Source organism: Canis lupus, chromosome 4, assembly GCF_003254725.2.
Source record: "Canis lupus dingo isolate Sandy chromosome 4, ASM325472v2, whole genome shotgun sequence".
Classification (NCBI taxonomy): domain Eukaryota; kingdom Metazoa; phylum Chordata; class Mammalia; order Carnivora; family Canidae; genus Canis; species Canis lupus.
Genome location: NC_064246.1, coordinates 23,897,474 through 23,924,458, shown reverse-complemented (window position 1 = coordinate 23,924,458; position 26,985 = coordinate 23,897,474). Strand labels below are relative to the sequence as shown.

General features: G+C 40.9%; 1 protein-coding gene across 1 annotated transcript; it reads right to left on the bottom strand.

Annotated features, from left to right (window-relative positions):
• Positions 1-52: 52 nt before the first annotated feature.
• On the bottom strand, positions 53-26,540 carry OIT3 (oncoprotein induced transcript 3). Its single transcript, XM_025434774.3, has 9 exons — positions 26,409-26,540; positions 21,276-21,650; positions 20,397-20,504; positions 15,636-15,758; positions 11,409-11,531; positions 9,535-9,695; positions 7,448-7,863; positions 2,665-2,764; positions 53-1,075 (listed from the first exon to the last, which is right to left on the bottom strand). The coding sequence occupies exons 1-9, from the start codon at positions 26,467-26,469 to the stop codon at positions 902-904; spliced, it is 1,641 nt and encodes a 546-aa protein (XP_025290559.1). The 5' UTR covers positions 26,470-26,540; the 3' UTR covers positions 53-901.
• Between the last annotated feature and the right edge of the window lie 445 nt (positions 26,541-26,985).

Below are 26,985 nucleotides of genomic sequence, written 5' to 3'. Positions count from 1 at the left end.
CAAATTTTAACTTTGTCTATAGTTCAGTCATTGAACAACTTAAGCATGTTAATAAATTTTTTTTAAAAGATTTATTTATTTATTTTAGAGAGGGGTGGGGAAGGAGGGATAGGATAAGGGAGGGAGAATCTTAAGCAGACTCCATGCTGAACAAAGCCCAAGGCAGGGCTTGATCTCACAACCCTGAGATCACAACCTGAGCCAAAACCAAGAGTCAGATGCATAACCGACTGTGCCACTGAGGCACGTTGGACATTAATAAATTTATTAATATTTATTAATTGAATATATTTCACTTAATATAAAAATATCAAAAGAAAACGTGCAAGAGGAAAATCAAATAGTAATTTTTAGTACACACATATTGATAAACTTCCAAATCCCCTATAACTATTCTGTATTTGAATTGAAATTTCAGAGCGGGATGGGGGGGAGAAAAAGGGGGAAAAAAAGGAAAAGAAAAAAAATTTCAGAGCATAATTATTATTTACATATTTAAGTAATCATTGGATATTTAAGTCATAATTTCAAGCAACTATTTAATTTACTTTAAGTTTGTAGTTTGAAATATCATACCCAACTCTTGATTTTAGTGGTCCTACTGCATCCTATACTAGATGTTTTATTGTAGGAAAGAAATGTGGGAAGTGGGGTGAACTGCTACTCTCTGGCATCAGGAGGATGAAGCCCCATGTGGGTCAGGGCATCAGTAGTGAAGTGACCTCTCCTGACCCAGGGGCCAGACTCAGAATGAGTCAGTTCTGGGAGTCGGTCTAAACCCACAGTGTGAGGTTTAAAGAAGTGCCATGTTCTAGGGTGTTGACTGATGTTCTCAGAGGCCATGGGGAGAAGCTCCACAGAGGTGGGCAGCCCAAAGCCAGGAGTTGGGTGTTGGGTGCTCTTAGTCCTCCCAGTCGATGCTGATGGGGCCGCCTGTCAGCATCTGGCTCTGTGGACCAGCTGTGTCCTCTCCATCCACTGCCTCACGACGCATTCTCCGGTGGCAGCCCTGGGCACAGCGGGAATGCTCGTCCAGCCGGCCACAGACGAGGACCTGGCAGTGCAGAAACACTTCCTGGAAAGACCATAATTATAATTAATAAATATAGTGACAACAGCTGCCCCTTTCTGGAAGCCAGATGCTGTACCAGATGTTTCATATATAATACCTCATTTCATCTAAACAACAAACCCTTTGAGGTAGATGCTGGCATCCCCATTTTATAGATGAGGAAACCGAGACCTAGTTTAGAGAACTTGCCCAGATTCACACCATTCATCAGGTGGGCACACACACTGAGTCACGTGGTGATCTAACCCTCACATGCACAGCTCCTGCCTTTGCGCAGGGACAGACCTTCGAGAAGGGAACACCTAATAACGTTAACATCCTCATTCTTCACTTCAAGGTCTAGGAAAAACATCGGTGCTCACATGCTTCAGTGTCAAATAACAAGTCCTTTGTCCAAGCTTCTTCCTATAAGTTACCTCCCAAAGCATGCTGCCTACTTGATGAGGCCATCATGGTTAGCAGCTGTTCTGGAACAGTGATGTAACTGGAAAGGACATGAATTCACTTAAATGCAGCGTGGAAAAGATTGTTGGCTCTTAAACTTCCTTTGGTTTAAATGTTTCAACAGCTCTACTGAAAAAACAAAACAGTCTCCACCTTAACATACTATCTACAGCCTCTTATAACCTCTGTTGTATGTATACTTTTAAAAAAAGTAGCATATTCAACATGCATGTTAACTGTTATGATAAATGATTTTTAATTATCTTCTTTTTCTATATTTTTCATTTGAATAACTGCTTAATATTGCACTAATTGATATATAGTAGCCCTGTTTGGGGGCTTTTTCTCATTCTCCATGTAACAATGCTCTATAACATCCAACAAATCTTGTTTCTCTTCTTTTGCTTGTTTTTGAGAAATTGTCAGAATTAGAATTTTTAGATAAAAGAATATGATGATTTTATGGCTGTTACTACATATTATCATATAACTTTCCAGAAACTATACCCATTTATACTGCCACTGTATACTTTCCCCTATAACTCTGCAAAAGCACTGTGATTTATAATTTTTATCAATTTAATATGCATAAAATAGTGTCTTATAATTATTTTGACATTTTAAGTAGTTTTCACTGGACAATTCACTCTTTGCCTATTCTGTGAATTTTCTGCCCATATCCTTTGCCATATGACTACCACACAGGCTTTTACAACCATACCTACCCACAACAATTTAAAATTATGATCCTATGTCTGGGTGGCTCAGTCTGTTAGGTGTCTGATTCCTGATCTCAGCCCAGATTTTGATCTCAGGGTTGTGGGTTTGAACCCCACATTGGGCATAGAAATGACTTATATAAAATAAAAGTTTTATAAAACATAAAAGAAAATCAAATTATGACCCTATATTATTTTCTTTGAAAAAACAACAATTTTATTGGAAGTGAGGCAGATAACTGTGTTAATACCTTCATGAAGGTAGGTATTAAGCTTCTAGCTGGCCAGTTCTACAATGTTTTTCATAGAGGTAACACAGATCCCTACTGTGGGCTCACAGAGAATGTCAACAAATTGGCAAACCAAGAAAGGACGCTCAGGTCTGGGGGTGGGGGTGGGGGTGTTACAAGGTAAAGGTGTTCAGCTCACCTTGTGGTCTTTGCCCACAAACTTGAAGACAGGGACCTGGAAGTGCTTTGCTAGGTGGTCCCGTGACGTGTACTGCTTCACTGAGTCATCTGAAACACAGCTGAAAGCAGGACAGGAAAGCACATAAGGACTTGATCGTTTCAACAGAGGTGGAAAAACAATCCAGACCAATGTGTTTGGCCCAAAGAGAGGCTAACTGGGTGGAGGAGGCTGGGCTGCATTCAAGCTTTTCGAGAATGAAGGAAAAATGAAATTCCCTCCCTGCAAAGGCATCTTCAGGTACAGCCCTGCTCATTAATACTGCCTTTCCCATCTCTCATTCTCTGTACCCACAAGCTGGGCACAAGGATCTTGATATGCCAATGCATTGAAGCATTAGCAACAGCAACCACATTTATTTCAAAGATAGCTTTTGAAATGAAGACATCTTTGAAAGGCTGCATTTTCATTTGTAACATATCGCAGGAATCCTGTGTTCACATACTTGATTATGGGGTTGAGAAGGCTTTACTTAATTAGATTTCATAAATATTTATTGGACACCTAATATACACTAACCCCCGAAGGAGGCTTAAAGGTGAGCAAATCCCAATTTGTGCATCACAGAACTGCATAAAGATTTAAGTTCCAGAGGGAATAACTGGTTTTATTGGGAAAGTTCAGTCGCCTGCAAATTGCTCTACTTCTTCTTTCCCCAGATTTAATGCTAAGTTGTAGTTTGATAGGGTTTTGAGGTTTTCATTTCATGTCTACTGCTAACAGTGACTCCTAGGCTCACCTCAGGGTTAGCTGGGAAAAAGAAGTGTTATTGATTCTTGATTTTGAGACCAAGGTTTAGTATTTGATGAACATTTTCTCCTTACAGGCTAGGGATTACACTTGTGTCATCTTTCCCATTCTGAATTTTAAAAGAACAATTTCCACCCCCTGAATGTATTTTCCTTTTTCTGGATACCTAATAGTTCTTGTTTACCAGGCCAGGAAAAAAACGTAGGGATCAGAAATAAAAGTCTATGAAACTGGATCCTTGCTCCACATGTTTACAGACCACTTTCTAGTTCATTGCTAAGTGCTATTTCAGTGCAGTTGAAAAATCCAATAAAGTTGTTTAAAAATAAGGCATTGTTATTTATATTACCCCTAGTACCATATTCCCCTGAACTGAATAGGATCTAAATATATAACACGGTTTCTGTTATTTCTTGTATTTATGTACTCATTTTCATTTTCCTGAGGTAAAGTTAATTTATATCATCTTTTGATTATGTTCTATAATAAATACCTATCATATATCTAGTCTGTGCAACACACTCTGGCTGGGAGCTGCAGAGGATATAAAGATGAATAATATGGTCTGTGATGTCAAGGAGTTTATAGTCTGTATCTAGGACAAAAATGGTAACATGATATTAAAATGGCTCTTTTTATCTAAGTGCCTCACCATTTCCAATTTATTTATACCCCAAAATACCATTGTTTTTCTTTAAAAGAAAAAAAGAGGAAGAAAGAGTTGTTTCAGGGTGATATATATTACAGAACCCAGGACAAATTCTGGCTCTTGAGTTGGTGTTTGCTTTGATTAGACAAGGCTGGTTCATCACCTCCAAGCTCCTGTGTTAAAAGAAAGTAATGATGGTATAGGATAATCCAAAATAATCAATCACCCAAAAGTTGTCCAGTAATTCACTTTGGCATTCAATAAATTTCTTTGTCTGGAGGTTAACTTTCGAATTCTACTTTGCCTTCGCCTGTATTGTTACTTTGTATTTTCAGAGCACGTGCCAGCCAAAACTGGAGCGACCTCTTGAATGAGCTGTGTTAAATATCAGGGGGAAACGGCCTGATTTAAATGTAAGCCGAGGACAATGAATAATCAAACAATTTATAAATGTAAGCACACTGCATTATGTTTATTTTAGGGTTCTGGACTTGCCTCAAATGATTATTATGATAAATGTTCATTCAATAGTTCATCTGGCAACTATTCAATGGTTCTTAGTATAGGCCAGACATTGAGAAGGAAAGAGAAGGAAGGGAAATTTCTAGCTCAGGGTGGAAGGAATCAAAGAAGGCTTCATGGAGGAAAGAAGTCTTGCTGAATCTGGAAGGAACAGTAAGACTTAAGCTGGAAGAAAAGGGGAAGAAGAGGGCACCTGGGTGGCTCAGCGGTGGAGCATCTGCCTTTGGCCCAGGGCATGATCCTGGGGTCCTGGGATCAAGTTCTGCACCGGGCTCCCTGCTGGGAGCCTGTTTCTCCTTCTGCCTATGTCTCTGCCTCTCTCTGTGTCTCTCATGGATAAATAAATCTTAAAAAAAAAAAAAAAAAAGGGAAAGAAGATTTCAGGCAGAGGAAATAGCAGGTGGGATGAGGAGGGTGTAAAAGACAATAGAGTTTATAAGAACAATAGAGTTAGAGTAGTTCCCTTTGCTGGGAGCAGAAACTGGAGAGGGCAGAGGGCAGAGGGTGAGGTGAGGTGAGGTGAGTCAGGCTCAGAGTTAGATTTTATCTTGAGGAATTCTCACAGACACCCTTCTGGTACTATCCATAATTGTGCTAGAGATGGGACTATTTGCCTGTTTACTAAATAGACCTCTGCTGCTGCGTTTTTGAGTTCTTGCCTCTGGCTTTTATGCATTTTAATTTCTCCTGCAGCTCTTTTTTGTTGTTGTCATTGTTGCTTTTCCGTATGTGCTAAGGGCTACAAAATTAAATAGTACAGCTTCTCAGAACTGTCTAAAATTGAAAGTATATAGTCCTTAACTGAGCATCTGAATAACAAATACAGAAATAAACTTTACAAGCTCTACAGAGATTGTAGATTACATGTTTTTTTCCAGTGGGTTATGATTATACATTTACTTTTCCAAAAAGTAAATACAGGAGTAGGAGAAGACTCTTGGAATGAAAGAAATGTTCCCTATCTTGATTGTAGTGATGGCTTCATGAATGTATACACCAGAACTTACCAAACTGTACACTTTCGATGTGTATGCTCATTTGTATGAGAATGGTACTCCAATAAAGCTGTAAAAAGAAAAAAAAAGAACCCGAATCTATTCCCCCCCTTAAAGGAGATCCATTCCTTAAAAAAAAAGAAATAAAACATGATACTTCTACTATTCATTTTAAAACCTTGTAGAGGTAACTATAAGATGGCAAGAAATCCAAAGAACTACAGACCCTTGTGAGACCTATTACTGGCCATCCAAAGAAGAGTGAGAAATTTTCCGTCTTCCGAAAACAAGCTAAGGAGGCTATAGAAATCTGAGGCTAGAAGTATTCCTGCTGGTAAACAGTGAAATTTACCAACCAAAGGAAATCAAGACTCATTAAAGGTTTTCAGCAGGGATTTGAGTACATATATATTTTTTTTCTAATTTTTAAAATTTATTTTCCTTTTGACTGGTTACCCAGGGACTCTGAGAGCTGAGATTTGAGATTTGGGATCTAGGGGGTTATTGGGAGGCTGTTTTAGTTGTGAGGTGAAAGGTTAAGGCCTGGAATTAAGATGGTAAGAGTAGAACAGAGAGAAAAAGTTTGGGGTACTGCGAGTTCTACAAAAGCCTCTTAGGGGATCCCTGGGTGGTACAGCGGTTTAGCGCCTGCCTTTGGCCCAGGGCGCGATCCTGGAGACCCGGGATCGAGTCCCACGTCAGGCTCCCGGTGCATGGAGCCTGCTTCTCCCTCTGCCTGTGTCTCTGCCTCTCTCTCTCTCTCTCTCTGTGTGACTATCATAAAAAAAAAAAAAAAAAAAAAAAGAAGAAGCCTCTTAGTTGATCCCATGTACTTCAAGGTTGAACATCACTGTGCAAGAGATTGACAGTAGCAGGTGGAGGATGCTTGTGGTGAGAGATCCAGTAGATAAAAACTAAATAGACCTTTCAGAGTCCATCAGGCCAATTCGCAAAGGGCATGACCCATGTGGTGCTCTTGTCAGACCATTTCCCTTTCATTGAGCTGCAGGTCCTGACCCTACCTGAGCTATGTCCCATCTGACATTGAGAACAAGGAAGAAATTGATAAGATTCTCTCATGAGTTTGGGGTTTGAGTGTAATTTTCCTGGGAATATAAGCAATGGGTGTGACAACTGCTAGGCTTCCAATGGTCCCGTGGGATGCACAGTTCTCAATCCAGGGATCCTTAGGAAATAAGGAAATCTCCTTCGTATAAAACAAGAAATCAAAAAACAAATTTCACTTGACCTTTCTTCTAAAACCTTCCAAATATTTCCTCTTTCTCCCTCACTACCAAGCTTCTTAAAAGAGGCATCTACATCTGCTGCTTCCACTTCCTCATCCCCTTGCACTTATCAGCCTTCCACCATGCTCAGTATTCATGCTCTACCCTCTTTCTGAACAGGTTAGTCAGTCCTGTTTCAAATAGAACAGGGATGACTCTTGTTCCCTTACCTCTAGCCCTCCTGGGTCTGATACACATTTCCAACTTGACTGAACTTCTCTTCCCATGTATGCTGTAGGCCTTTCCAATTCAATACTATTATACAGAATTATCATATTCAATATTTCACCTCGAATCTGCTCTTCTGCTTACAGCCTTCCGGGTTAATGGCATCTAGTTGGTCATCCATGCCAGACCCCTTGGAGTTATTCTCGATCCCCGCTCCCTCACCAGTTTTTACCTCCAACGTCAATAAATGGTTTCTGAGCCAATTAGGAGCTCACAAAAGTGTCCTGTTGTTTTAGGAAACGACCAAGTATGCTTGTGCGCTCAGAAGTCGGATGTGAACTGGGGATAATAAATCATGTAAGCAGCATAATTACCCATCCTGGATGAGGTAGTACTTCAGGATCTCATCGATCTTGGAGGTGGGGGTGGCAAAGCAGCTCTCCACCAGGCTCTCTAAGCCATTCACGTGCACCACAGGCTCAATGCCAAAGTAGAGGGAGTCTCGAAGCTTGAGGGTGGGCAAAGCTTCCCGGTAAGGCTCCTCAAACTCATTGTCCTTGAAGATCTCCAGAGTGAATGGGAAGATTCCATGACTTCGGCCCATGATTTCCAATGGGGCATTTCGAAGGTTGGGAACATATCCTTCGGAAATGGTGTACAGGCGTGGAAACTCGCAGGTCACCGGGATCAGCAGTTTGCTGGTTCGGATAATAATATCCCCGCTGCTCCCTGGGGTCTGCTTGGGTAGGCCTGTCACGAGGTTGCTTGCCACAATCTTGTCATTTACCACCTGAGCCAGGCCAGGGACAGCAGAAGAAAAAGATTTTATGTCTATTTCTGTAGAGTTCCCCCTCACCCCCCCATCCTACCTTCCCACCCCAGCCCCCACCCCACTCCACTCTTGACTGTCACATTCTCCAAACTTCTATTTACATCAAAACAATTAGAGATTTGGTTGCTGAGGCCTGAAGCCTTAAAAAACAAAACAAAACAAAACAAAACAAAACTCCTCTCTTTTTAGCAAGATGTTCTGACCGTTCAGAGTTTTATATACTACTTCATGGTCAACCCACACATTCCTTTGGAGTATTACTCATTAAACCTGAACTATGCAGAATCAGCAAATTCAAAGCTCTGGTATTTTAGGAAAGAATGGCTTCTTCACATCATTTTTTTTTCTGGAATCCTAGACCTGCTGATCAGGCTGCAGCCTGACCTTGTGCTGAACTCATCCACAGGCAAAGCTTCGGCTGCCACATTTAGGCAGATGACTTTCAGCTCTTTATCTCCAGCTTTGTCTGCTCCCCCAGGTGCTAGCAATTCCAACCCACCACTGGGCATTTCCACTTGATTATCCTCAGATACTACAAACACAATTTGCCTGAAGTGGGACCCCCTTCTCCTGAGATACCACCTCCATGTCTTTCCCCAAGTCTAATTAGCTCTCTGATTTTCTCTTCATCAGATTCAATAAATAAATATTGGTGTAACCAAATGGTCGCAAGAACCTCTGCCCTGATCTCCTGTATCCAGGTCTCCCCGGCTTTCTTTTCTATCATCTCACACACTTCTGATTTCATCACAACAATACCAGAAACCTCACTCTATGGAACAAAGCCCAAACGACTCACCCTTGCACACAAGGCAGAGCTCTGGAAGCATGGTCATCCCCACCCTCCACCTCCAACTTTTCCAGTTTCCCTTTCCAAAGTGGGTTCCTTGCCAGTCAGTCTGCCCCGCCCGTTCACTCGGCCCTAAATAGTCCCATATCTGAGGCCGGCTCACTTGTTTCCCCTATGAAATGCCCTCTCTTTTCCTCTCTGTATAAGCCACACCCAGGCTTCCACCCCAGGTCAAGTCCTCCTTGTCATGACTGCTCCAGTGTTTGTCCTTTCCCAGACTGGGACAACACCTGTCACCTGTACCCCTGTTTCTTATTTCTTGTGTGTGTTGTCATCTCAATACTACTGCTTGTGTCCCCCAAAATTAGGAATCTTATTTCATGTATCCCTTAGACTCCAACGCACATTCTTGGATGAGGGAAGCACAAACCTCTTCCCTCTACCTCAAGTTCAACACTTGAGTTCATTTGTTACCTTGTAAACGAACCTTCATCTATATCAGTTGCTTTCTTTCAAGTAAAATAATTGGTCAGAGGAGATGCAACCAGCCTGCCAGTCCTGGTGCTGATGCGCTCAGGAAAATGTCTGCTCATATTGGGGAGATAGGACTATCGAAGAACAGAAAGAGCAGAATTCTTACCTCCCTTGCTCACGGTGCCAGGACCACGGTAGAAGCTCAATAATACATGTGTTAAACGAATGGCAAATGGTTTTTTGAGCTCCATCCTTTCATGCGGAAATATTTCATCTATGACAAGCCACATTGCAGACCTTTGTCCACTACCTCCCAAATAACTGGCTTTTGGTCATTCCCCAAGAGTCCTCCAGGAAGAACCTACATCAACCACTGTGCCACATGTCTTGAGGGAGAAGAGGATGTTGACATGGGTGCCATTGGACACTCCTCGGCAGGAGGTGTTGGTCAGGAAGAGCTCCAGACCGCCAACCAGGTCCCTGGGGATGCTCACTTCAATGGTATTCGACTTGCACAGCACGGGGACTGCGGCGGAAAGGGGGTACTGTCAGAATTTGGAAATCTGAATGGGAAGAAGGATAAGGAAGGCTTCTAGAAGAAATAATTTTACCCTCACACAACTTGAGCTTTTTGTTCTATCCTCAAGGAAATTTGTGAGGCTCAAAACAAGCTGGTGAATAAAACCAGGACTCCTAACTCCCCGGGTTGTGGTCAAATAATTGCTCCTCAAATACATTGATTCCCCACTGAGGAAATATTGCATTCAAGTTTCGATTCAACATTTATTTCAAAATATGGGTAGCATGGTTCCATGAACTGAACCACCTAAAGGATTAACTTTTAGCACAAAAAAATTTATTGGCAATACAGAAAAAATACTGCTTTGATATAGGCTTAAATTACATAACAGTACTGCTTTGACTTTACCATTAATTATGTCTCATAAAACAGAGGTAATAAAAACAACGTTAGTGCACTTGGGGAAGAGTTCCAAATTGTCCTTGCATTGTTCAGTAAACCATAAATGCTGACTATAAATTCCACTTGAACTTAATATGAAAAGGATTGCTTTTCTTTAGCATTCCTGTGTTCACTTTCCCGGCTCTACAAATACCCTAAAAGGAATATTTATGGGTACTGTCAAAAAATATGTGAGGATATATCAACAATGACAGTATAAAGAAATCAGAGGTAGATGCTCATTAAATATTTGCTAGATGAATGAGTTAAGATTCTGGACATAAATTACTAGATTTCCAGAAAATAGTTCTCAGAGGGTTGTTGATGCTCATATTGTAATTGTAGGTAGAAGAATCAGTTTCCTAAGACTTTCAACTTAGTTTCACCACCCAAGTATCTGTTAGAAAAGAGATGAACTACATCAATGTCTAAGGCTTCAAAATGAACTACCAGTTGTACTACTAATAATAGAAATTAGAGAAAAAAATCACAAGTAAAAAGCAAAGGAAACTGTACAATCCAGCAATCTCATTTCTGGGTATATATCCAAAAAGAATTGAAAGTAGTTATCTCAAATAGATACCTGCACACACCTGTTCATAGCAACATTATTCACAATATCGTAGCCACAGAAGTAACTCAAGTGCCTGTCAATGGATGAATGGCTAAATAAAAGGTGGTATATATACACAGTGGAATATTATTTAGCCTTATGAAGGAAGGAAATCCTGTCATACACTACAACATGGATGAACCTGGTGGATGTTATGCTAAGTGAAGTAAATCAATCACAAAAAGACAAACACTATATGATCTCACTTACATGAGGTGTCTGAAGTAGTAGACTTCATAGAAATAGAAAATAGATAGTGGTTGCCAACCATGGTGGGGGTCGAGGGAGAAGGAATGGAGAATTGTTGTTTCATGGATATAGAGTTTCAGTTTTGCAAGATAAAAAAATTCTGGAAATCTGTTGCATAACAATGTGAACATATGTAACACTACTAAACTATACATTTAGAATTGGTTTAGATGGTCAGTTTTTTGTTGTATGTTTTTTTAAACCACAATATCTTTAAAAAGTGAAGGAAAATTAACTTTTTGGTAATATTTTCTTAGAGAGCTTCTCTTTTGAATGACCCCAGAGTAAAGCTATAGGGATACACACTGCTGAAAAAGCTGATATTCTAAAAGATGAGAATTTTAACACACTTGAGTGAGGAAGGCAGGGAGATTTGTGTGGAGGGGGAACAGAGGTTGAGCCCATCCATGTACTACCTTGGCATGTGTGGTTATCCTCAGATAGCACCAAGCCCCGGGGACATTCACATTGATAGCCCTTCTCAGACACCAGGCACAGGTGGCTGCAACCACCGTTGTTACTGTGACATCCTTCAATGTCTGCAATAAAACCAAAAGAAAAGGGAATGATCCTGCAGGCCTCTTCCCTGAAAATTCTGGTTCTTGGGATAGCACTTGGCATCAGGGAATACACCTGACTCATCACAGTGTCACTGGGGCCTAACTCAGTCACTGAGTCATGTAGGGAAACCCACAAAAAAATGTTTATTCAATGTGATAGCTGCAAAGAGCAATCTTACAACATCCAAAGCTCTAGCCTCTTCATCTGGTCATTTTGTAGAATGTCCTTCAATCTGGATTTGTTTGTTTTTCTCATGGTTACAGTACAGTTTTGGGGAGGAAGACCCAAAAGTCATTTCTTAACTGCTGTAACATTTAATGTACCCATTTTGAAATTTTATAGAATATTACAAATATAAAGGAGACTGACAAAACATAAATTCAACTAGACTAGCTAGATGGATCATTTAGTTATTGCCAGTTGGTCGGATTGCCTGGGATATATGTTTTGGGCTGACAGCACACTATAAAAATGAGGCCTGGATAACACACTAAGAGGGTCTACTCTATCAAGCTCTTTGCTACATTCCTCTTTCGAGGCAGTTTTTAAGTTTCCTTTTAAAAAGTTTTGCATTTTTTGAGGGCGCCTAGGTGGCTCAGTTAGTTAAGCATCCAACTCTTGATCTTAGCTCAGGTCATGATCTCAGGGTCATGAGTTCAAGCTCCACCAAAAAAAAAAAAAAAAAAAGTAAAAAGTCTTGCATTTTCAAAAAGCATACTCAACAAGTGGACAAGAAAAAAGGATTCAACTGAAAACTAAAGAGACTACCATATGATTTCATAGTTAGTAGAGAAAAATTAATGACCTTTGTGGGCTCTGGAATTATCTTCTAGGTCAGGAGTCATCAAACTCTGGCCTGCTACACGCCCTTGGAAGTTTTACTGGCACACAGCCACATCCATTCATTCACCTATTGTCTATGAGGGCTTTCTCACTACATGGTAGACTTGAACAGTTGCAACAGATTCCATTTGATCTGCACAGCCTAAAATGCCTACTATTTGGCCTACATAGAAAAAGTTTGCTGCCCCTGTTCTAGGGGTAAGATAAATAAAGGGGATGCTTTTCAATCATCTCAGCTGCTTAAGGAAAGATTTGAACTGATTTCCAGTTATAGTTATAATTCTCAATAATTCTCAGTTCAAAAATAGTAAAAAAAAATTAGTTCTTTGGAACATCAATAAATTAACTGGGGATGAATTAACTGGGGTGAAACATATACAGAGTGTAAATTTACAGTGAATTAATCCTTGCAAAACTTAAGAAAGATTAGGCTATGACCTGTTAATAAATCTGGATACTTAAAAATGATAAAAGTACTGCTATGGGTTTTTAAAAAGCTGAAAACGACATATAACAATGTAGATGACAGCATAAAAATATACTATAAAATGTTAAAATCAACATTAATAGGAATTTTTTTTCCTAAAAATGATCTTCCTGGGGCAACTGCGTGGCTCAGTCTGTTGAACATCTGACTCTTGGTTTTGTCTTTGGTCGTGATCTCAGGGTCATGAAATCGAGCACTACGTAGGGCTCCACACTCAGTGGGGAGTCTGTTTGGGATTCTCTCCTTCTCCCTTTATCCCTCCTCCTGCTCACATATGTGCTCTCTCTCTAAAAAAATAAATAAATATTAAAATGAGTACATAAAAATAATCTTTAAGTCATTTAATTTCTCTGTGTCTCAATTTCATATTTCATATTTCAATCTTTGTAAAAGGAAGGAGTTGGAGTCAATGTTCACTTAGGGTATTTCCAAGCCTAAAACTGCAAAGCACAAAAATTGAAATACTAGGTTGGCTTACAGGACTTAAGTCTTGCATGAAGGTATTCCAAAATGTTTGGATAGATCTGGCAAGTGGGATTGTGGGTCACTTTAGTTATCTTTCATTTACTACTCCAATATTTTCTTCTATGAACATAACTTTCATAATGAGACAAAATAATACAAATTACTTAAAATTAAAAAGAGCCACTTTTTAAAAAAAGATATAATTATTTTACAGACTAACCAAAGATTAGTTGGTTAGTCTGTAAAAACAATTATGTTTGAACTGTCAATAAAACTTAAGGTTTCAGGGACACCAGGATGGCTCAGTCGGTTGAGAGTAACTCTTAATTTTGGCTCAGGTCATGATCTCAAGGTTATGAGATGGACCCCTCCATGGGGCTCCTCACTAAGTGGGGAGTCTGTGAGATTCTCTCTCCCTCTGCCCCTTCCCCCTCTCCCACTGTGCTGTCCTCTCTCTAAAATAAATAAATAAATCTTTAAAAAATAATTTAATTTAAGGGTTTCAAATATAAACCTTAACGCTAAAGTATAACTTATGTACAAATTTTATCCTCTGTGAAAACACTTTTCAATTGTGACTATTAGGTTTTAAAATTATATGAGGATTAACAGTAATACTTCCAATAAAAAGCTCATGAATAATTACAAATGTTCCTCATGGAACATTTTAATATTCAAATATGCAAAGATTATTACATAAAATAATTAAGATTTAAGGAAGATTCAGGACATTACCTGTATTCGATAAAAATTAAAGTACACCTAGTCTTGTTATAAGGGACAGTAATTTAATATTCTGGCTAATGGTCCTTAGTGAATAATGCAAACTTGGTTGCATAGAATAAATTGTGGGAACTAGTCATAATTTTTCCTTTTGGGGTAGTATTTTATTATATTGACTATAACTCGAATAAAGTGAACTCTTATAAGCAGTATTATACCACAAATTCAATTAGTCTCAGGGACAAATCATATGTCCTCTGAAATAATAATAATTAAGCCATTTATCTCTTTATATAATCTGCAAAAAGGTTTTTTTTTCTTCTTTTGATTCCTCAACTCCCAACATCATGAGATTCAGACTTAATTAAGTAGAAATGATGACATTTTAGTTTTGATAATTTGCAAGGGCAAATGTGCCTTACAGAAGGGACATTTTCTAAATTTCATATTGTTGTCACAAATTTCAGCTATTTGACATACATTACAAATTATTTTTATTACTTAATCATATAATATGTACATAGCATTCCTGCTATTAAAAATAGATAATGTGGGGTCCCAGTTGAACACATGACTCTTGGTTTTGGCTCAGGTTGTGATCTAAGGGTTGTGGGATTGAGCCCCGTATGGGGTTCCACACTCAATGCCAGAGTCTGCTTGAGATTCTCTTCTTACTTCCCCCCCGCCACCCCACTCATGTTCTGTCTCTCTCAAATAAATACATAAATAAATAAATAAAAACTTCAAGAATAAAAGATAATGTTACTTATTTCCCCCAAAGTGTATTAATCTCCAATAAATGCAAAGCACAGAGGGGGTAAAAAAGGCTTCATGTGAACTAGTTTTCCAAACTTTCAAGATGGTAAGACTCACCTAATGGAACTTGGTAAAAACACAAATTGTAAGGCCCATTTTGCCCCACTAAACGAAGCTTCCAGGAGAGAAGCCGGGGAAGAGCCAGGTGTGAAAGCATCTGGGTGATTCTTCTAAGCAGGAATGTTTGAGAAACCAATTTTGCTACCACCTCTATTTCTTGCTACTCCAGGTATGCTCTGGGATCTGCAGCAGAGGTGTCACCTAGAAATTATTTAGAAATGCATTCTCTCCCTGACCCCAGACCTTCTGAATCAGCATCTGCATTTTAAAAAGATCCCAGATGATTTACAGGTATATTAATGTTTGAGAAACACATAATATCCTATTTTTATTTCCCAAATCAAAACAGATCAAGAGTCTGTAGAGCCTGTGACTGACTGTTGATCCTGGGACTGTGAGTTCGAGCAGCATGTTAAGGGTAGAGATTACTTTTTTTTGTTTTAGGTGGCTTTCTGCCTCTTGCAAAATGCAACAACTCCTTCCTGTTAAATCTTGAAGATAAAATCAACACTGAATTCTGCTTGCAACATTACCGTCCTCAACATCGGTGAACCCCTTTTGTCATTTTTTTACACAGCCCAACCTTGACTCTTTTCTAACATTGGACAGTTTCATGAACATCAGTCAAAGAATAAGTCAATGGCTTAGTTCGAGCTCTTGATCTGAATCCCTTCTTGGCCATTCTCACCTTCACATGTCTTGCCATCACTTCTTAGCACACGGCCAACCCCACACTCACAGCGATATGAATTTTTCAGGTTTACACAAATCTCACTGCAGCCACCATTGTTTTGCTCACATTCATTTTCATCTGTAGAAGAGAAACCACACCATTTACATACTGCTGAGCAACACAATCTTTTCCCAAGCCCCTTAGCAGAATCTTCACATTTTCAGAGCCTGTTGATACAACTCCTTTGCTATAATCCTTATAATTACTTCCATCAACTTGATCTCCTCAACCAAGTTATTTGTCCATCTGCCCTCTGCTGGAGTACAAGGCACTTAGTTGTTTGCCAATTAATTCCCTTCTAAGAGCAAAACTGAAGGGAAATGATGTTTCTTTTGTTACCTGGATTCACCTTTTCTTTTCTTTTTTTTTTTTTTTTTTTTGTATTGGTGACTATCATTTACTCCAGTGAGTTCCTGAAGATTTGCTAAATAAATATAGCCTTATAAATCAGACTGTGTTTTAAATACATCAAAGGCATTTACATCACAGAAGTAAATAGCTGATAAAATTTTGTGTGAAGCAGTCTTCTGTTATAACATGAACAACTGCCCTTGAAGTCTATTTTAAATATGGGAATATTCCTACACTGTACTTAAGCAAGGATTGTTAACCTTTTAAGAATCTAATGAAGGATATGGACTCTTGCTATAAGAAAATGCATAGCTGGGAACAAATGTCGATCCTCTTCCTTCTATAAGGAAAGGGAAGCTTGGGAACTAAATGTATCATAGCTTGGGGTTGGGGTTTGAGGGTTGGGATTTAAACACCCACGGGGTGACAGAAGGCATGGCCTTGGGCCCAGAGGAAGTGATGAGCTGCAATTGAAACCTTACTTAAATCCAGGACCCCAGAAAAGATATCCCCACAATGAATGGAGGAGTAGAACTTTGCCCCAAGGCCCATGGACGCAGTAAGCAAGCTCTCTCTGAGGCTCTAGGGGAGAGAAAACCCTTCATGAACAACAGGAACCCGAAGTCAGGCCTTGCCACGGGTGAAGTATAAACTTATCTTAAAGCTGAGAAATTGGTATAAAATTGGGCCTGGACCAGGGCACCTGGGTGGCTCAGTGGTTAGACATCTGCCTTTGGCTCAGGGCGTGATCCCAGGGTCCTGGGATTGAGTCCTGCATTGGGCTCCCTGTGGGGAGCCTACTTCTCCCTCTGCCTGTGTCTCTGCCTCTATCTCTGTGTCTCTTATGAATAAGTAAACAAACAAATAAATTTTAAAAATCTTTTTAAAAACTTGGCCTGGACCAATGAAGCTTCTATGATACCTGATAGAAGCATCTGAAAAACTGCTCTGTAGTCAAACTTCCACAAACCAGGTGGTCAGAGAAGCTCCACAGAAACACAATTACAACAGAAGGTGGTTTGCCACAAAACACTACACAGGAGGAAATGATCCACCATGAGAATGACTCAGCAAGATTACAAATGGGAGGCTTTGAGCTGGAGATAACAGAATAATCCAGAAAAATCCATGTTGCAAGGATTTTAAAAATCACTAAACAGGTAGAAGAAAGGATAGTAACCAAGATAAAGGAGCGTGCAAAAAGACAAGGCAATGAGATGAGCCCTGGGTGTTATACTATATGTTGGCAAATTGAATTTAAATAAAATGAAAAAAGAAAAGAAAAGACAAGGAGGAATTGAAACCAAACAAACATAGAACTTGTAGAAATGAGAAATGTAGTGGTTAAGAGTAGATTCTTCATTGGAGCCACTACTGCCTGGAAAGCGGTTGCAGCTCTCCCAGATGTGGCCACACTCTGTTCCAAGCTTGGACAATTTACCTTGAGACCGATTTTTTCTTTTTTAATGTGAGAGAGTAATACCCTTCTACTGACTTAAGCTGTTGTTACTTGGGAATTTATTATCATTTACAGCCTTAGATACTCTGTGTCCCAGCAATTCCACTTTTATGGGTATGCTCTAGAGAAAATCTCACACGTGGAGAATCATTTTAATGTAAATTTTAAGAACATAAAAACAACACTCTGTATTGTTAGGGTACGTACAAAAATGATAAAAGCATAAAAACATGCACCAGAAGAATATACACTGACTTCACAATAGTGATTACCCCTGGAGGATGAAATAGGAAAATGAAAAAGGAGATGGAGTGAGATGGCTTTATTTGTATTTGTAAAATTTTATTAGAAAGAAAAAGGAAGGGATCCCTGGGTGGCGCAGCGGTTTGGCGCCTGCCTTTGGCCCAGGGCGCGATCCTGGAGACCCGGGATCGAATCCCACATCGGGCTCCCGGTGCATGGAGCCTGCTTCTCCCTCTGCCTGTGTCTCTGCCTCTCTCTCTCTCTCTCTGTGACTATCATAAATAAATAAAAATTAAAAAAAAAAATTAAAAAAAAAAAAAAAGAAAGAAAAAGGAAAAAAATGAACTATAGTTAAATCAGGGTACATGATTTATATAATTTTATCATCCTGGCCAGAAATCCTGTAGTATTATTTTCCTTTACTCTTCTCTCTGCCTGAAAAAATTTACATAATTTAAAATAAAGAATTAAAATTGTTACTTTTAAGAAAAAATAAAGGAAAACTGACATAATGCACATTAACACAAAACTTTGCCTTTGATTTTAGGGAATTCATGACCCCCCTGAAATAGACAGACCTTAGGTAGGAACTGGGGGTTTTCCCCTATGCACTGCTGGGCAACAATGTTCAAGATAAATTGTTAAGCAAGAGATGTGTATGATATGTAACCTTTGGCATAAGGAAAGGGCAGTAAATAAACATATATATTTGCATTTTTTTATATCTGCCTGAAGAAACCCAGGGAGCACACATAAGAAAATAATATAAGAGGGGCGCCTGGATCCCCAGGTCCTGCGATGGAGCCCCACATTGGGCTCCCTGCTCAGCGTACAGCCTGCTTCTCCCTCTGCCTGCTGCTCCCCCTGCTTGTGCTCTCTCTCTCTGTCAAATAAATAAATAAAATCTTTAGAAAAAATATAATAAAAGAGTTTACCTGAGATGGGGTTGGAGAACAGAGAAATACCACAAATGGAGGACAGAGAGCTAGACATTTCATTGGATACTTTTCATGCTGTTTAATTTGGGACCCATTAAGGCTGAGGGGCACCTGGGTGGTGGGATCAAGCCCCATGTAGGGCTCCACACTCCTGGAGATTCTCTCCCTCTGCCCCTCCCCCATTGGCGTGTATGCTTTCTTTCAAATAAATAAATATTTAAAAAACAAAAAATAAGAAAAATCCCAAAAGCTGAATGATGAAACAAAGCCTGCCTTAAAATGACATCAAATATTTGCCAAGCACACTGTGTAGGTGTGTTTGTGCATGTGTGTGTGCATGAGAGAGACAAAGACAGAGACAGAGAGAGACAGAGACAGAGAGAGAAAGACAGAGTGAAGGAGGGCAGGAGGGTGGAAGAAGGGAGGTTGGGGAAGATTACAGGAACCATCCTCCCCTTTATCCCAAACCTTAGCATTAAATGACACAAAGTCCATCACATAAGAGCCCTAACAGTTGGTATGGGGGGCATAAACATGCTCCATAGGATGGTCCATGGGGTTCATTAAGGAGGCTGAAGAACAAAAGCTTTTCTAAAATAAGAATCTTTTTTATATACTTTTCCATCTAATCTCCATTCCATTCTGACCAGTTACTATTCCTCTTGAGGAGGTGGGTATCAGCCAGTCCTCCCTTTCTCTCTGAGTGTGTTTTAAATCTATTTGAATCTGAATACAAAAGGTTTCATAATGGGAAAAGATATGATCTTCATTCTTGGGTTTTTCAACTCTATTTTCTTCCAATTACAGACAACAACACATTTACAAGGAGACAACTTTAGATTTCCTAGAAAATATTCTGACTCCCCTTTCTTGTACTCAGAGAAACCGTAATCATTTCAGTGAAGCCATAGAACTATGTCCTTAGATAATTCTAGATCAAAGCCACCCAACAGAAATACAAAGCAAGCCACATAAGTAATTTAATATTTTCTAGTAGTCACATTAAAAAATTCTAATAATACAAAAAAAAATTCTAATAATACATTTAATTCAGTACATCTAAAATATTTCATCTCAATATAAAATCATTATTAAAATTATAGAGATATTTTTCATTCTTTTTTGAATGAATCAAGTGTATATTTTATACTTATAGCACATCTCAATTTGGATGCTAATTTTGATTGGAAATACTTGATCAGTATTTAGTCATAAAATTTACAGTTGGTTACTCAAGTTGTCCCAAACATTTTTAATTTTCCAACAACTGAGTCAAGCATCCGTTTTTATATTAAAATTAGGTAAAATTACAGGGCACCTGGCTGGCTCAGTGGTTAAGCATCTGCCTTTGGCTCAGGGCATGATCACCACATCAGGCTCCGAGCCTGCTTCTCCCTCTGCCTATGTCTCTGCCTCTTTCTGTGTGTCTCTCATGAATAAATAAATAAATAAAAATTTAAAAATTAGGTAAAATAAAATTTTTTTCAGTCACACATCAAGAGCTCCACAGCCACACACAGCTAGGGTTTGCTGTACTGGACTGTGCAATTCTAGACTGTTCCTACACACAATATAAATTTAGTTCAGTCATGAACTAAAAAGGCAAACCCCATTGTAAGTGTTTAGAGACACAGACTAGATAAACTACAGAGCTCTGACTCAGGAAGTTTTGAGTTTGTCCTTTTGATCTAATGGCCTGTTTCCACGTCAAGATGAGTTTCTTACCGAGGCATGTCTGCCTGTCGGGGCCTAGCACAGTTCCCGGAGAGCATGTGCACTCACTGGTGTCCACACAGCTGCCATGGCAGTCTTCATCGCAGATGTCATAAAAATCTGTGGAAGGATGAAGCCAACTTTTCATGAGGGGTGAGGACCAGAGGGCACTTTCATTCGTGAGGGAGCCTCACGAGTTCAGTCATGAAGTCTGAGTTCCTAGACAACATCAAGAGAGTTCTCATTGTTCAGGGTCTATGTAACCCAATGGAAAGAGAGAGTGCCTGGGACATCTGTCACTCAGATCAATGATTCTCAACTTGAGATCCATGGGTGATAGAGTTTCTTTCTTTCTTTTTTTTTTTTCGTGATAGAGTTTCTGCAAATTTAAAACCTCACCAAACGTGAGCTGGAGATTAAATAAATATTATGCCCCACTCTTCTATGTACCATGTTTTCTTTAATGCCTATAGATTTTGGTGGGATTAACACAAAAATTCATTTTAAAATATTACTGATCTCAAATTCGCTTTTCTCATTACATATCATTTTTAAGAATCAATGGATACTACGCACGACGGTACCCTATGGGTGTCTGATACATATTTTAAGAAAGGGTCCTCCATATTCAAAAAGGTTGGAAATCCATTATCTAGATAACCCAAGTCAATATCCCATTTTCTAATGTTTTGTTTGAACAGAACAATGACAAAATAAAATAGAACTGACCAGAGTCATAGCTCCTTTCCCTCTCACAATCTGAAGTTATCTGGGGCCCTAAATCAATGTTATTCAGACTGTGAAATACTATCCTGAATTTCATAGCGCATTTTTCTGATGCGCTCTATGGCCCTCACAGGGGAGGAAAAGGAGCACAGAGAAGGTACTCACGACCACAGTAGACATGAAAACAGACACTCGGCTTGGTCAGACGATACACATAGTAGCCTCCCGGGCAAGCCTTGACCTCCACTGTGGTGTTCCAGAGGCAGCAGTTCCCATTGAAGCTTGCACAGGCCTGGCGTTGCACAATGCCATCACCCTCAAGAGGGTGGCTGCCATTGAGCCAGACAGGCGCATGGGTTCCACAGTGATTTTCCGGTATGCAGAAGGTGGGCATGGCATCCCCCGCCATGCCTGTGAAGCGGTACCACTCCCCATCCACATGGTTGTCACATAGAGGAGAACCTTGAGACTCATCCAACTGATGGTCAGTGTTCCTCCATGGCTCATTCAAACTGATGTAAGCAGAACAAGGATCTAGGGCTGGGAATGAAAAGGCACCTTGTGATGTCTCAAACTACAATGGCAGGAGCCTGCTGAGTCCACCTTCTTGGTCTTACATTTTAGCTGTTTTTTTTTTTTTTTTTTTTAAAGAAAGAAATAATCTAAAATCCCCCTCAAATTGACTGAAACAGGTTTTATAAATGCCTTTTACAAAATTATTTCGAATCTGTTTAAGGGTTAGTGTTACTGTTGGACTAAACTTTTTATCCAGAGTAATCATTTGATAGAAGGATAGTTGATCAGACCAAGGGAGGTTAGGATTATAGTCTCACTGAACTCGGTAGCTCTCAGAAAATATTCTGAATATTGTGTTCACCTGGAGACTATATTACACGAAAGTATGGACAAACCTGGTGTCCAGAGAAAAGTGACCAGACTTGGAAGGGAGTCTAAAAATTACTAACTGGGGAAGAACCTGAGAACTATAGTTTGGAGGAAAAAAAGACTGAAGAGCATGCACCAGTTCTCACAAATCTAGGTTCTCTGTTATAAAAGCAAGAACAGACCACTGGGGGAGCACATTTTAGTTCAGCTGTGGTATAATGGAGAGGCTGTATCACAGTGTTGTAAGCTCTTCGTCTTTGGAAATTCTCAAAAAGTGTTTAGATGGTCATTTGTACGCCAGACTGTAGATGAAATTTTGCACTATTGGAAAGTTTGTCTTGTTAATAAGGTGTATAGCTCATTCCACTGAAAAGGAAAATGCCTCTGGCAGATGTCTGCTGTTTTGAAATATACAGCATATTGGCAAATTATTACCAAAGATATTCTCTAAGTGAATGTCGGTACATTTGCCATCAGCTTATTGAAAATATGAACTTTGTATATAAACAATCAGCCATGGCATCACTATTTATAAGAGAGCCTAATTTCTCAAGCTTGCATTTTTAATGCGTAAAATCACATGGATCTTATAAAAAAAATTATAATGACTAAAGACACCAGTATCCCCAATATTCTCAGTTTCCCTCAATTTCAGGGAAACATTGAATTAATATGGGTGGTTTGTCCTTATGAAGACTCTATAAAGCCAACAAATTCTGGAAAGGAACCCTAGCCAGAGAGTACTATCCTTTGTAACACACATGAGGCCGACTTGCCTGACACTGTAGGCAGGGAATTCACATTAAGGCCGATACATTTTATAGGCAGAAAATACAGTTTTAGCAGATACTGCGTGATAATTAAATGTGGATGGGCCATGATCATAAAATTTAAGTTGTCTAGAAAGTATTTTGGATTTTCCCAGTCTATGTTTCAAACTCCAGTTCACTCTCTAAATTCAATCACGTGTAGAGGAGGGTGTAGCCTGGTGCTAATGGTCCCGAAGAGAATATGACGGTTTGGGACAGGAAATAAGTGGGCTATGGCATTTTCTGGAAATAACACATTTGCAGAGTTGCACATGGCAGGAGACACTCTCTTTCTTTTACAATGTCCCTGAGAGAGGTGCCTGGGCAGCTCAGTGGTTGAGCATCTGGCTTCAGCTCAGGTGGTGATCCCAGGGTCCTGAGATCGAGTCCCGCATCAGTGTCCCCACAGGGAGCCTGCTTCTCACTCTGCCTACCTCTCTGAGTCTCTCATGAATGAATAAATAAAATCTTAAAAAAAAAAAAAAAGGTCCCTGAGATATATCCCAGCTGTGCCCTAGACCATATCTGATGTCACTTGAGGGCAGGAAATGTCCTCAAAGAGACTGTCTCTCCTCTCAAACAAGAAAAATTCTCTCATCTGTCCTCCCAGCTGCAGTTCTCTTCAGAAGCCAGGTTTCCAGGGCAATTTCGCAGGTGATTATAAATTCATAGAAATATTTGGTTGATCTCCTTGGCTCTAATTTTACAAGAAATGGTTAGGTACTCAACTCTTAATGGCTTTTGCAGAAATCCCTAAACCTCCCTCAATAACTATTTCATGATTTATAAAGTCTTTCCTTAAACTTAACTGTCATTTCTTGTGCTCTCTGTTAAAAGTTCACTTCCTCTCATTGAAGGGGGACTGATGGCACAAATAGGTGACAGGACGTCATCGACTATCTTCTGTAAAATAAATATATTTTTTAAGTCATCCACGCAATATTTTCTAACATAAATAACCGGTCCGTCTGAATAGCCCCTTCAGTCCTCTCATACCCAGGCCCGGGCAGGCTCGCCTCAGGGTCTCGGTGCCGAGCCTGGAAGCCGGGACCGGGCGCCCCGCGCGCTCCCTAACTGGGCGGTCCTCCCGGAGGCGCCAGCCCCGCCCTGCTGTCGGGCCGGCCTGGGGGCTGCTCGGCCTTGACCGGGTCCCGCAGGGGCGCCGCTGTGTGTCCCCCAAGGGCCGTCGGTGTGTGTCCCCCAGGGGCGTCGGTGTGTGTGTCCCCCAGGGGCGGCGGTGTGTGTCCCCCAGGGGCGTCGGTGTGTGTGTCCCCCAGGGGCGTCGGTGTGTGTGTCCCCCCGGGGCGTCGGTGTGTGTGTCTCCCAGGTGCGTCGGTGTGTGTGTCCCCCAGGGGCGTCGGTGTGTGTGTCTCCCAGGGGCGTCGGTGTGTGTCCCCCCAGGGGCGTCGGTGTGTGTCCCCCAGGGGCGTCGGTGTGTGTGTCTCCCAGGGCCGTCGGTGTGTGTGTCCCTAGGGCCGTCGGTGTGTGTGTCCCCCAGGGGCGTCGGTGTGTGTCCCCCAGGGGCGTCGGTGTGTGTGTCCCCCCGGGGCGTCGGTGTGTGTGTCTCCCAGGTGCGTCGGTGTGTGTGTCCCCCAGGGGCGTCGGTGTGTGTGTCTCCCAGGGGCGTCGGTGTGTGTCCCCCCAGGGGCGTCGGTGTGTGTCCCCCAAGGGCCGTCGGTGTGTGTCCCCCAGGGGCGTCGGTGTGTGTGTCCCTAGGGCCGTCGGTGTGTGTGTCCCCCCGGGGCGTCGGTGTGTGTGTCCCCCAGGTGCGTCGGTGTGTGTCCCCCCAGGGGCGTCGGTGTGTCCCCCCAGGGCCGTCGGTGTGTGTCCCCCAGGGCCGTCGGTGTGTCCCCCAAGGGCCCCGGTGTGTGTCCCCCAGGACCGGCCCCTCGCAGCCAAGTGCGGAGCCACGTGCGGAGGGACCCTGCCCCTCTGGCCCAGCCCAGCAGGTGGAGGCGACTCGGCCCCTCCAGCTGGGTCCTGAAGCTCCGGGTGCCCTTCCTTCCCTCTCCCTCCGTCCCCCTCTCCCCCTTTGCTTTCTGCTCCCTCCCCTCCTCTCCCTCCCTTCCTCTCCTTTTCTCTCCCTTCCCCTCTCCTCCCAGGGTAGGCCCCCTCCCTGCTCCCCAGCGCTCAGAGTTTCTCTTTATCTCACTTTTGGCGTTGAGTCAAACATCCTAGAAGGGCTACAAAAAAATTAATAAAATAAAAAAGGTCTGGGAGGGAGATCTATGATGGGAACAAGAGGTACTAGAGGAAGGGTAAGCAATTAAAAATAAGAAGAAAGGGCAGTGGAAGTTGAGGGGTGGTGGGGGGCAGCCTTTGCTTAGGCAAGTCTTGTCTAGTTATTGGCAGCAGATACAGCGTGATTAAACTTAGTTCAAGACTTTTTCTAATAGACTTTTTTTTTTTTATGTTTTAGATTTAGGACATACTTGAGAAAATAGTACAAAGAGTTTCCATATACTTGGTGCCCAGTTTCCCCTGTTATGAAACACCATACACTGGGGTGGTATCTTTTCCACAATTAATGATCCACTAGAGATACATTATTATTAACTCAAGTCCATAGTTTAGATTTCCTTTTTTTTCTTGCCTGTGTCTTTATTCCAGGATCCCATCCAGGAAACCATATTACCCTAATTTTCACATCTTCTAGGGTCTCAAAGTCCATTTTTAATAGGTATCCTTAAAGGTGTTAGAGCAAGACCTGAGTTACCCTGGAGAAATAAATTGGGGTCAATTAAACAGAGAAATGCCAAAGTGCCAAAAAGCATGGCTCTGTCCATCTCAACCTTCTCTCACTTCCAATTAGAACTTAAATTCTACTGGAAAAAGGAGAAATGTGTTAGTAACTGCAATTGAAACTTTGTTTTGCCTTGTTGGCCACTTTTGTGCCAACCCAAAAAGGGAAAGAGTTTAAGATTCTATGCAAAAGTCATATTTTTCAGATGTCCAGACCGAGAAGTTTGATTTATCCAGATCTGTGCCTTTCATGGGGATAGAGCTTTCATTCAGTGCTTGGTATTCATTAAAGAATAAAAACTCTGGGATCCCTGGGTGGCGCAGCGGTTTGGCGCCTGCCTTTGGCCCAGGGCGCGATCCTGGAGACCCGGGATCGAATCCCACATCAGGCTCCCGGTGCATGGAGCCTGCTTCTCCCTCTGCCTGTGTCTCTGCCTCTCTCTCTCTCTCTCTGTGACTATCATAAATAAATAAAAAGAAAAATTAAAAAAAAAATAAAAAAAATAAAAAAAAAAGAATAAAAACTCTATCCTCAACTCTAAAAATTATATTTCTGCTTTCAAAGTTGGAATTATACAAGTGCCTATAATATAAAAAAAGTTGTAATTCTTTTTACATGTACTCCAAGAAATATTTAGCTAGTGGAAAGCTGTTGGATATGGCAGGTCCATGGAAATTCTGGATGTCCAGGCAAGAGGCTAATCGGAACATGAAACAGAAATTCTATGAAAATATATCTATTGTAGGTATCATAGATTTTTACACTATTCTAGAACCAGTATTTAAGATACTGGAACCTAACTCTTAATCTGGACATAATAGCAAATTCCTACAACAAAAAGTTCGTTGTGCCAAGACTCACCCATTGGTGATACAGGTGTGATTGTGATGAAGAGGCAGGTGAGAAGCAGGAACTGAAGCATCCTTCTGGACAAGCCACCAGAACAGACTGGAAATCCTCTTAATTCCAGTTGTCCTTTGTCCCTTTCTTTTTCAAGCGCTTAAAAAAAAAAAAAAAGGGCCACTAGGCTCTTCTGAAAAAAGACTTTACAGTACTGGCCGGTGCTTTATCAGAGGAAGAGGATGAATGGGATAAGGTGTTCATTGCTCTGGCCTTGACCCCAGATAGAAACACTGCTTTACACTGTCAACAGGGTTACTGATATTTTTCTTTAGGGGGGAAAGAACCCATCACAATCCCTCATCCTCCTATTGTTTTCTCCCAAGAATTCCCTGCAACAAGGCCTCCAGTATCTCATCCAGAAGGGAACTCTAACTGAGGGATGTCCCCTCATGTCAAAACCTTGTTTTGTGACTTCTAGGAATTAATTTCATGATGTAGCCCTACCATTGCTTAGGAATGGGATAAAGCCAAATTGTTGCAACTGGTCATTAGGAAATGTCTTGGTCAGATGGTGAAGGAGTTTACAATAGCATAC